This window comes from Juglans microcarpa x Juglans regia, chromosome 2S (genome assembly GCF_004785595.1).
Source record: "Juglans microcarpa x Juglans regia isolate MS1-56 chromosome 2S, Jm3101_v1.0, whole genome shotgun sequence".
Lineage (NCBI taxonomy): Eukaryota > Viridiplantae > Streptophyta > Magnoliopsida > Fagales > Juglandaceae > Juglans > Juglans microcarpa x Juglans regia.
Window position 1 is genome coordinate 13,787,194 of NC_054597.1, and position 12,904 is coordinate 13,800,097.

The 12,904-nt window shown below is 35.3% G+C and overlaps 1 protein-coding gene across 2 annotated transcripts; it reads right to left on the reverse strand.

Moving 5' to 3' along the window:
• Positions 1–2,100: 2,100 nt before the first annotated feature.
• LOC121252443 (protein STRUBBELIG-RECEPTOR FAMILY 3-like) lies at positions 2,101–11,911 on the reverse strand. Of its 2 annotated transcripts, none has more exons than XM_041152092.1 (17): positions 11,525–11,911; positions 11,084–11,277; positions 9,855–9,984; positions 9,693–9,764; positions 8,097–8,162; positions 7,907–7,978; positions 7,742–7,813; positions 7,579–7,650; positions 7,438–7,503; positions 7,205–7,270; positions 6,077–6,474; positions 5,540–5,967; positions 4,246–4,514; positions 3,498–3,636; positions 3,179–3,315; positions 2,935–3,091; positions 2,101–2,523 (listed from the first exon to the last, which is right to left on the reverse strand). In XM_041152092.1, the coding sequence occupies exons 2-17, from the start codon at positions 11,223–11,225 to the stop codon at positions 2,425–2,427; spliced, it is 2,385 nt and encodes a 794-aa protein (XP_041008026.1). In that variant the 5' UTR covers positions 11,226–11,277; positions 11,525–11,911; the 3' UTR covers positions 2,101–2,424. The 2 variants fall into 2 exon arrangements, with proteins under 2 accessions (XP_041008026.1, XP_041008025.1); XM_041152091.1 differs by having other exon boundaries at positions 11,084–11,288.
• Positions 11,912–12,904: the final 993 nt, after the last annotated feature.

A 12,904-nucleotide genomic window follows, 5' to 3' on the forward strand; every position in this document is an offset into this window, starting at 1 on the left:
AACATTGAAACGAGAGTTTTGTCATGATTGATATAGACATGAGAATTTTTGTTACTCTATTTCTTTATGGCAAAAAATACGAATGACTTTTGAATTTTTTATGTGATTATACGATAATAAATATTCAATACACTATCTATTATTATATTGTATCTGAAAAATCCTATAGCATAACATTATATTTTTGCTTATGTTCTAATCTTACCATAGGTGTCAAATTGTGGTTTCTATTATTTTTATTTTTGTTTATGAGTGCACCCACTTTGAAGACAAAGTGGTTCTCTACTGGGTCTTTCCTAAGTGCACACTCGACTCATCGGGTTTAATAGGGGAAAATTTCACTTTCCATTCCGCTCGATTGGCCATCAAGATGCAACCAGAGGTAAACACAACATTTGTTTCTATTATGATGTTTCAGTTATGTTTATGTCAAAGATATTTTCTAACTATTTTGTTACATGAAAATTCAGTTTTGTTATTTTACAAGAAATGAGAAATCTCTACATTTTATAACTGATTCATATTCTACACACTAGTATAATTTTACTGCTTACTGAGTCGGTGGACTTTCCTTGAACTCATATTTCCATGATTTGGAAGTAAGCATGGTAGAATGTTATGATCCTAAGGGTTAAAGATACCAAGGCATTTTTATCTAGCTATAGGTCGCCCACTCCGTGACTTGTACTCGTGACGTGGTCTCTGCTCTTATATCAATTGTTAAAGATCCAACCATTGATCCAAAAAGCCGTAGGACTACTGGATATTAATTTAATAAACTTTTAACCCTCATAATCACAACATTCTACCATAATTCCGAATCCGACGTCTATGGCAGCCCTCTCTATTGACGTTGACTCGATGGTAGCCCTTTCCCTTTTGACGACTTTACTCATCTATCAATATTCAATGACTTAACACTATGCTCATACATAGGGGTGTAAATTCAAATCGGAAAACCGGCCCGGTCCGGAACCGGTTTTTAAAATCTAAAAACCGGCCGGTTCCAGTCCGGTTCCAGTTTCAGGATTTTTTGGACCGGACCGGACCGGTTGATTAAAAAAAATAAAAAATAATATTTTTATATATAAGTTTTATACAAAATATTTTATATATATTAAAAATTAATATATATAAGTTTTATATATAATGTATAATTATAAATTTTTATGTGAAATTTTTATATATAATTATATATATTCATATATGAAGTAATTTCTTGTTATAATTTATAAATTATTACATAAAATGTTAATATTAAATCACTAAAAGTTTATAACTAATACTAATATATAACTTATAACTATACCAATAGTCTAATATTAATACTATTATATAATCTAATATATTAATAAAAGTATAAAACAATTGTTTTTAAATCAATTTTTTTTTCATAAACAAATTTTAATAACAAATTGTGAAACTTACATTTTAAAAAAACCGAAAAACCGGACCGGACCGGACCGGAAACCGGAAATACCGGTTTAGGAGGATAACTGGTGCGTAATCGGTTTTGAAAAATACAAAACCGGTACATACCGGTTCAGTCCTGAATTTTATCCAAAACCGGACCGGTTACACCCCTACTCATACATAATACCAAAGCATTTTAATTTAGCATATAGGTCGCCTCCTCCATGGCGTGATCCCTACTCTAATACCAATTGTTAAAGACCAAACCATTGATCCAAAAATTTTAAGACAATTGGATACTAATTGGGTTAAACTTTTAACCATTAAGATCATAACACATGCTGTCTCCCATACAAGATACAAACGGACCTTTGATCGTGCTATCTATTCCCAAAAATGAATACAATTTATTCTTTAAGACAATTGGTTCACCAGCTCTATGAGTCAAACCTTAAGCAAATTGAATCCGGATTCTTGTCGAAATTTTAAAGAGCAATACTACTCTTCACCTAGATTGTGTCATCTCTAATTATATGTTCTGATGTGACAGTTTAAGTGAAATGTTGACATATAAAACCACATTAAATGGATGCAATCAGTAAGCAAGGCTCTGCTAATGCTAAGAAATAGACGGCATCTCTCATTTCTATAAATGGACAAGTAACTTGAATCACAACTCAAAAGGATACAACAGGAAGAAAAAAATTTCATTATAAAAAAAGCTATGAAACAATTAGTTAGCACATTTATGGGGTACACACATCTATGTTTTGTTTCATAAACAATAGAATGATCAAGAATAATGGACCATAAGAATTGGACTCTTCAAGACCAAAAAGTTCTGCGGCTGACAGGAAGACTCCTAGGTAACAGTTTTGGGTGTGTTAGCCCACGCATTCATCCGCAGCCTGTTCAGGGTAGACTTGTCTTCTTGGGTTGTCATCCTGCAGAGTAATTTCTGCAACTTCTTCGTTCATAAGCTGAAGTCGCTACTGCATTCCTTAATCTAACTCAGTCTCCATTTGATCCACTGCCGTTTGACTCCTTCCTTATCATGTCCAGTAAGTCTTGGACAACTTCAGACATTGGTGGCCTGAATTCTGGCTGAGACTGCAAATTATGCTTCAGTTTAGGAAATCAGTTGGATAGAAGAGCATAATCAATCTAAGCAGAAACCGAACTAGGGGAGGACTCTTAACAAATATGTGTGTGTGGGTGTGCAGGTTTGACTCGTAAAAATTAACCTAAGCCCACTTGCTTCTATAAGAAATCTTATTTTCTCATTCATACTTTGGCCCCTCTAATATGAAATTCTGGTTGTCTTAGAAATTCTGGTTCCATCCTGAATCCGAGAGAGAAAATTTGGTTGTATATGATAATATTTGTCACTCAAGCTTTTTGAAGCATTTATGCATTGACCCAAGTGTACCCACAAAAGGATGGTCAGGACCCAGAGGAGTCCCCCCATTATGGACGAAATCGGTCTTACTCAAAATCCTAGAAATCAACAACATTGCTCACCCGAACACAACGAGCAATAATGTCTGCAAAGTTTGACAGAGATTTGGCTGGGTATTCTCCATTGAGAGCAGGATCAACCATCCTTGATAAGGCATCAATGTCATGAAGCTGGGGTATTGCCCATCTCACCAGATATTGCTCCCCACGAGTCCGTGACCTGTCCAAAAGTTGAGGAAGATAAAATCTTCACTGCATAAAAAAAGCACAAGCAAATCTTAAAGAACAATTTTTTCATGATTTGTACCTGTCATAGGACACCCGACCAGTTAAAAGTTCCAACATAACCACTCCAAAGCTGTAAATATCACTTTGCTCAGTATAAATTCCAGACTCAAATTCTGGAGCTCCATAACCATAAGTTGTTAACAGACTTCCTGATAGCTGAAATTAAGTAACTTTAGATAGTTATGGTGGCAGCAATGGTGATAATAATCATTAATTGTGCGCCAATCCAACAATAAACTCAGAAAATAGGCTTTCCACAATTTCTAAAAGAAATAATGGTTACTCCCCTATATCCATAGAAGCAAGAAACCTCTCTATCTATGAGGATTATCACTTACCTGACTTACAGAGCCTGATGCTATTAATGGAGCCAGACCACAATCAGATACATGCACCAAAAGATCATCATCAAGAAGAACGTTTCCAGACCTAAAATTCCTGTGTATGACAGGAGGCTGACAGACCTCATGCAAATACCTTCACACAGAACACAACACAACACAACGAAATCAGTACTAGAAACAGGGCATGACTCTTTTTAAATATTTATGCCACAACAGAACAAGGATAACTCTCCTGCCCATATTCGCTTATTCAATTGTATGTTGACTAGTTTATAGATTAATTAGAGATCTGAGAACAGTACTAGTAAAGTTTCCTTTGCTCAACTGATGTAAAACCATTATATTGCATTCACACTTGATCCCACCTTTCGACCCAAGAGATGAACCAAACTCATGACCTCTTAATGTGATATAGGGGTTATTGTCCATGATGATATGTTCATATCCACTTATTATTTTATATCTGCTATTTACTCAATATATTTTTGTTCATCATTTCAGAAAAATTAGCTGAAAATTCCGAACCACTGCATAGTTAATTAATGTTAATATCTTGAGTCATCTCCCAATCGATAGTATCATGTCTGGGTCCAAACAGTACTGCATTCACTTTTAAGACATACAGATTACTCAATCTGTTACATCTGGCCACAATTTGAAGATGTATGTTTTAAACCCATTATTAGTAGCGAAGTTAACAAGTTGGATCACAAACTATCATCTCAATGGTTATTTGACTTACTCTAAGGCTCTTGCAGCTCCAAGTGCCATCCGAATGCGGGCATTCCATGACAGTTTCTTTTTAAGTTCATCATCTGAGTGTAGTGTATCTTGCAGTGTCCCATTACTGCAATACTCATAGATCAGAAGCCTTTGACCATGCTCGACACAGTAACCGATAAGTTCAACAACATTGGCATGTTGGATTCTATCAATGTTGTTTACCAGTTCAAGAAACTCATCGTCCTTCTGACCGGAAGCTCTCTTATCCAGTTTCTTGACTGCAAGTAGCTACAAAAGAATCCAAAAAGATCAAATGTAAGTATCAGAAGCCATTCTAAACAAAACATAAAACAATTGCAGCACATAAGAGTGAGAGAGACAATTCAGAACATATTAGATTGACTACCTCCATAATGGATACAAAAAGCTTATAAATACAAAAAGTTTTTATGATACAATAATCCTTTGATGATTTAATCATATTTATGTTGAACAAGAAGTCGAAACAGCAGAATCCACGGTAAAATAGAAAAACAGTCACTGAATAGGATGATAGTCAAATTTGGCATGGTAAGGATTTATTTTATTTCTGACGATAAACATGAAATCCTAATAAAGGGGATTGACTATCATTCAGCATTAACTTCTATATAGCAAGCTGTTTTAATGCAAATACATAAAGATGTGAGCAATTGTGTGGGGCACAGAATGTAATTATTACTAGAAAAGTGAGATAATTTATTATTGTGAAAATAATGTGTATCCTGAAAGAGTACCAGTAAAGCAACCAAGTAAACGAGAAACAAACCCCTAACATCATCCTACAAGTACAATACCAGAGGCGACTAAGAACTAGTCATGTTTCCAAAACAATTTTCATACATTTCATACTGTGCACGATTTTAAGAATCAGGGAACATCAAGACAGCAATTGATGATGTGGTAACAGAAATGAATCAAATGACTTTCTCACTACTTCCTGGACGGTTATTTGAGATGATGTTGTAGCATGAATATTACTAAACTAGTGTTCCCATTCCTCTTCTATGTTTTCAATTCCAATACAAGCCCAGTTATATCTCATATTTAGCTTTTAGTCAGTAATACGAGTACTTGGAGGCTACAAAGATAAAAACCTATACATTTAATAAAAGGAAAAGAGCGTACAAGAAGAATATTGAGAATAGTCAAATTGCTAGAAGAAAAAGGAGCAAAAAATGCTTAAAGTAATGAGAGCCCAGGATACGTTCCAGTCATTAATCCACAACAAAGTAGTTGCTATAAATTAATGAAATCATAGTTATAGATAGAACCTTCCCATCAGGAAGCTGTGCCCTATAAACAGTCCCCAACATTCCTTCTCCTATAAGATTTTCTTGTGAGAAGCTGTTTGTATATTGCTGAAGGGATGCAATTGTGAAAGACTTCGCACGAGTGGGGGGATATAGAGTTTTGGGGGGAAGCTTCACTGTAGTCACTTCGGCAGGCAATTTTGGCGCTGCAATGACCTTTTCAACAGGAGGTGGAGGAGGGGGAGGGGGAGGGGGAGGGGGAGGGGAAGGGGTAAGATGCATCAGTTGCATATCAAATGTACTCATGTCTATCGCATGGTTCTCCTTCGGTAGTGTACCCCATCTCTGCACGTTTCTCTCTTTCTCATCCTCTGATTTTGCAATCACTTCTACTCTTCTATTCTCTGCCTGATGGTCCTCCTTTGGCCTCACAATTGCCCCCTTTTGAACTGTTCAAAAATCCAGCCATGCATAAAAAAATTAATGGAATAAACATTATGATTAGGCACCGGATAACTTAATAGTAAATTGATTGGGAAATCAGAAATACTTTTTTACCTTTCTCATTGTTTGGTGGAGATAAAGATCCATTGTCTCTAGGATTCTGCCTCTCAGTTTCATATGCACCTATTTGATGTAGCCTGGAAAATCTGTCCTCCTCCCTTCGTCTGCTAAACCATGGGATAAGGAGTGCAAGTCCCAGGGCCAGAATCACCAGAAAAAATACCGCCGCAATTGATATTCCAACCACCCGCTTAGTGGTCCAAACTTTCTTCGTTTTTTCAGAATTCGATTCCCCTGTTGCAGATGGTCCATCAGCCTGTTTCGCAGGCGTACGTTCAGGAGATAGTCCCTTAAAAAATGGAGGTGCTGGACCCACTGGTGGAGGTTTTAATGGGGATGTAGGTGGAGTTATTAGTGGAGGAGTGGTAGTATTGAATGGGTTTCCATCTTTCCTGCATAGCAATTACCAAAGTATTAGTAAAACAGCAAACTAACAAGCATAACTACGTGGAATGCTGTTTGCTCTTTTGTTGACAACAACATAATGCAGAATTAAATCAAAGCAAGACAGATGCATAAACAGCAAGCAAATAAAATGAAAGTTGACAGCTGCAGCTGTGGTAGCAAAAGTACAGTCATCGGTAAGTATAATGTTATTGTAGAGGTATACATCACAACATTGATTGTTCTTAAAGCTGCTCAGAAACATGAATGGTAGATACGTTGACGTTGTGGGCCTGCTGCATGGAAACCCATGTGAAACAAAAATTTGCAAGACAGGAAGAAATTATATTTTGTCTAATTATCCCCAGCTATTGTGCCAAGAAAAAGAGCCCCAAATCTAAAGGTAGCTCATTAGTTTATCCAATAAGGTTTCCAGACCTGCTAGTTTAAAGGGAGCTAACATTGGTCATTTTTTTTGCCAATGACAGCAGAAATCAGAAAAACATGGAATGCGCTACATCAATTTCTTTTATCTATCTATAGCTATTTCTAAGCTGTTGAGTCTTAAGAAACTCTTCCTGTAAAGGTCAAGAAAGAATCTTCGTTTCAGAAAAATTCTAAATTGGTGGAATGCACTTCAATTATTGAAATATATCTCTTTTCCAACACAGGTCATATATTTGATAGTCATATTTCAAATGGAAATAAACCAATTAATTGAAGGCTCGGGGTTCTCACCTGAAGTATGGGATGCTTAGCAACTTCTCAGGTATTGGTCCAGAGAACTGGTTATTCTCAATATTCCTGTTAAACAAGACAGTTTTCATTAGGGAAAAAAACAAGTATAAGCAATTGAAGCGTGATAAGGCAACATTATCCTACAAATTTATAAAACCTCTGTGCATGATTCTCAAATTAAAAACATAAGAAAATGAGATTTCTTCTAATTAAAGCATTGTTGAGAAGAATACAAATCTCTCAGAGGCAGATCTTGTAAAACATCAAGGGTCCCAGAAAGCTGATTGTTCTGCAAGCGTCTGACAACTACGAAGTTAGCACTATACTTAGAGATAAAGCAGATCTAAACAGCCTTACCAAGACAAAATACTTACAGGGTGGTCAGAGTAGACAAATTTTCAAAAGAAGGAGGGAGTTCCCCACTCAAATTGTTACTGGACAAATCTCTGCACAAAGATAAGTGACTCCATCAACTATAAATAGCCTATAAAGTTAATCTAGACATGAGCAGGTTGCCAGATATAAATGAGATCCTACAGATTGATCAACCCTGTCAGAGATTGAAAGGCATCCGGTATTTCTCCAGATAAATGATTGTCATTAAGAGACCTGAAAAGGCAAAAAACAAATAGGCTTATGAAAATTGGGATGACTTCTAGTAAGAACCAGCAAAACAGAAAAGTAGACAAGGGAAAAAATTACATGGCTGTCAGTTGAGTTAAAGAGGATAAAGAACTCGGGATGCTTCCACTGAACTGGTTAGCTGAAAGAAAACTGCCAAGGAGTAAAGATTATTATATCTTTTGCATTGGAATGCAGAACAGATGCATACTCAGGCAGATATAATATTTACAGAAATGAAATTTTAATTTGGCTAAAGACTAATGCATACAAGTTTTGCATCGTAGATGGCAACGTGGTCGGAATGCTGCCCCCAATGTGGTTGTTGCTTAGATCTCTGCAAAGGAAAAAAAAAAAGTAAGGATATGACCCCCACAAATGTATCAAAAAGAAAGATGACTGCCTAATACCCATAAGATCCCATAACATAAACGTAAAGACTGGATTCCTGACTTGTCTTTCCCTTCTTATATCTAATTTGCATGTATAGGGAGCACATCAGCCAGCTTGATAAATGAAACTGACAGAACATTCAAAATCAGGCATCGGGATTAGGGCTGTTAATAAACAATGCTAACCGATAGGCAGCTCGAATTCGGCTTGATTAAACTCAAACTCAACTCGATTCGATTATTAAATAGGTTGTTCACAAACAAAAAATTAGACTCGATTATTAAATTATACAAACTAGTATAAAACTCATCTGACTTGATTAAAGTTCGCAAGCATGCTCATATCAAGCTCATCTCGACTCGTTAGCTTGCTCATATATTAACACACACACACACATATATTAATATATAAAAATACATAATGATATATATGTATATAGTTCCCTATATATGAATATGTAGTACTTACGATGAATATGTGTATATGTAATTCACTATTTAATGAGTATGATTACGTAAATGTTATGAATATACTGATACTTTCTACAAGTAACAAGTATAATTGATTAGAGTTGGAAAAGAGCCAAATAGTCATATGGTGTTGTAGCCATTTAATTGTATTTGTCAATAATTGTAATTGTGAGAATAAATTTGTATCTAATTGTATTTTTTTTTTTTGGATTGGCACTGGGTGTCCGAGAACAGCGTCTCAACTAATCTTGGGGGTGCACAAGCCCTCGGTGAGGAGTTTTCCGCAAGTGCGCCTCAGGGAATTCAAGGGGAAAATCCCCTAGTCCGATAGCTCCAAGGAATTGTTTCCACCCAAGAGGATTCAAACCTTACACTTGGAGGGAGCATACCACCAAGACCAAAGTCTTTACCACTTGAGCCCATCCCTAGGGATTCTAATTGTAAAATGTACGTAAAATATTTTTTTTGATAAGTACGAGTAAAATATTTTGTTATTTTATCGAGTTTGGATATGAGAATATCTTGTTCAAGTCGAGTTCAGACATCCAAAAAACTCAATTCAAGTTCAAGTCGAGCTCGAGCCTGACTTTTTAATAATCGAGCCATGTTTGACTAGGCACTACTCGCTCGAACTTGGCTTAGCCCTAATCAGGATACTCCAACAAGCAATGAAGAATAAGAAAGCAGATCTACAAATGACACACCCAGCTTTGCATTTATTGATGAAAGGCATGTTACAAGTATTATTTATAAAATAATTAAACTCTCAACCACTAGAACTTGTCTATCAAGTAATTCAAGGAACTCCTACTGCAGAATCAGGCACAATATGAAAAAGCAATAAATAAACTGAAAGAAATAGATGATGAAGTCTACCATATATCCCCAACTATAAATATCATTACCACAATGTGTGTGCATGCGGGACGCACAGAGAGAGAGAGAGAGAGAGAGAGAGAGAGAGAGAGAGAGAGAGAGAGAGAGAGAGAGAGAGAGAGACTTACATTGCTTTAATAGAAGCAAACAATCCTAAATTACCGCCCAGTTCTCCTCCCAAATTAGCGCCATTAAGAACACTGTAACCCACATATCCATATTAGAGCTGACAGTTAACAATGTTAGAAAATATCAATGGATGTACATTGTCAGAATAGGGGTTTCCATACATTCTCATTATGTCTGTATTCGTACACACCACGCCTTGCCAAGCTTCACCACATGGGTCTCCACCAGTAGCAACCCATCCAGGAAGAAGAGGGGAGCCCATTGCAACATATAGGTTATTGATTGCAGCCACTGATTCAACGGAATTAACACTAGATAATGTTAGTTCTGATTGATAGAAACAATATAAAAAAACAGTGTTGCAGACACTTTTCTCTTCATTTTTTCTATTGAGGGTGTTAGAGATAATATTTTCATCATGATCAATATATTTGATTATCCAAAACAAGATCAAGATATTTACCTTATTCTCATCTCCATGTAATTTCACTATAAATAGAGGCCTACACTTTGTATTCAACCACAATTGATAATAATAAAGATTTAGCCTATAAAATCTCTCCTTAATTTACTTATTAAAAAAAAAAAAAATCTCTCCCTAATTCTCCTCCTCTCTTTTCCATTTCAGTTTCTATGATAGTTCAACTTCTTTCATGGTATCAGAGCCCTCATCCAATGCCAGGCTCAATCCTGTTTTATTCAATCCTTCGTCTAACTTTATCTCTTTCACAGAATCTTTCATCACAGAATCTTTAACCATATTTTGTCCCAAATCAACGCCTTTGGAGTATCTTTATAAGCTGGGAGCCTTTATCATTGGGTTCTTTGTTAGTCATTCTTAATTTGATATTATCTCTAACAGGGGTGGTTCTGAATGCTCATACTAAATAGCCACCCACCCTAAATGTCCTAAGCCCAATGAAGGTGGAAGTTGTGTTGCTACAACACCAAGATACTTTATTGGCACTGGAAAACTTTGATTGAAAAACGGTTAAGCATTACCATTATGAAAGATTTCCAGCTAAGAATTTGTTCAGACTGGTGGTCCATCTCCAGAAAACTCAAAGCAAAATGACATAAACTAAAGGGTTTTATTTGGTAGCCATTAAAACATGGGAAAGAAAGAAGTAAAGTTAAATTTGGAATTATTCAATACAACTATTATTCCCCTGAGAAACAAAAACCATGAATAAGCTGCGCTAGACCGAGCTATTTGACCAAATTCTAGGTGAAAATTTACAATCATAGGACTCGAGGTCGGCATAAAAATACTATTTTATCTTGATTTCTATTCATTTTTGCAACAATTTCTCAGCAACCAAACAGATAACAGACAAAAAGAATCATAATGCTGACGAATACCCAGGAAACAAAATCGAAATACCCTTACCATCACTTGGATTAGTCTCTCCACGCGAAACAGGAGCCGCCCAGATCCACAAGAACCACACCAAAACTAGTGCAGAGATCTTCAAATCCTTGGACTTCATAGCAGATCTCTTCCCACTCACTGATGCCATACTCAACCTCATTCCTCAATTCATTCTTTTCCTGCAAAACCAATCACAGAAGACATCCTTGAATCTGAAAACGAACTAGAAGCAAAATTAAGCTCACGGTCACTGACACGTTATCACAGCGCAGCAATCCAAAACACCCACAGACAATATCGCCAAAAGCAAAAACAAACAACCCCCATAATTCAGCAAAAAACACACGCCTATATATTTAAAAGACAACACACATATATGTACATATTTAAACATACAATAAAATAAAAAAATAAAAAAGCGAACAGACAAAATCTACAAATATAAAAGAAAAAACTTACAAAGCAGCAGGGATTTTGGAAAATGCTGAAGAGAGCTGAAGTCTACGAAGCAGTTGGCAAAAATGGAAATGGAAAATTGATCACAAACAAAAGGAAGTGAGAAAGAATTTTTAAAGAGGAATTAAGCAAGACTTAGGAGCTAAGATTCAGTGAAAACAGCAACTAAGTGGGATACGTAAGAAAATAGTACATTACGTTAAAAAAAATATATAAAAGGTGCTAAATTTGGAGAACCCTAAGCTTTGGAAAGAGATGGGAAAAAAGAGAAAAAGGAGACGTAGAAAGGTGCAATGGGGGGTTTCTGCGAGACTCTGAAACTCTTTTCTTTCCATTTATTTATATTTTCTGAGTTTTCGTGCTTCTTCGCTTCCTTCTCTCTCTTCCCTTAACTAAACTAAGGAACGGTGTGTTTGCGTGCGTGTCATTCCTCATCTATATCTTCTCTGTGAAATGACCCTGACGCGCTCTGTACGGGCGCGTGTCCATGAAATTATGTTTTCTTCTTACTTTGAGCATGGTAATTTTTGCTTATTGTTCCGAATGAAAATTTTACTCATCATTCTATACATCATATAATATATTTTTTTTAATTTTTTTATTTGTTATCATAATAAGTATGTAATATATAAATAATGAGTAGAAAAATTTAATTAGTTTAGTAAAAATAAAAAATATGTATTTTTTAAAAAATATATAAAATGTATGGTATAGAATGATGAGTAATTCGGAATAAGATTCCCGTGAGACGGAAAATTGCCAAATTCACAAAATGAAAATGAATTACATAATAAAATTTTATAAATTGAAATGGTTGTATATAATATGTTATCTCCCTTACAAAAAAAAAAAAAATTTATAATCTAATATACCACAACAAACCGCCTTAATTTGTAAATTTTAGTGTGTGGCATGTCTTACTTGCATAATTATTATTTTTAAATTATGAGTGATGCTAAATACAATTATGAGTTGTGCAAACGCCGCGCACACCTTTTGAAAAAAAGTGGGATCCACCATTAAAAAATTTATTTCTTTATATGAGTCTCATATTTATGTACTTTTTTTAAACAAAATTTCTTACATACAGTCACTTTTACGTACTCCTTACGCATTCTATTAATGTAATTAGCCAAAACAGTTATTTTATATTAAAAAAATAGCACAGCCAATTACATTGGTAGAACGCGTAAAAGTCATTGCACATAAAATTTTTATTTTCAAAATGAGTGCACGGTACTATATATAATTATATTTTGAGACTGGTAATGATATACCTATAATTCTTTTGCAACTAATTTACAACCTATTTTACAATTAACCAGTGTTCTTATATAAAGCTTTAAAAAATTTAGGTGTCATTAAGTATAATAAGACAAACAA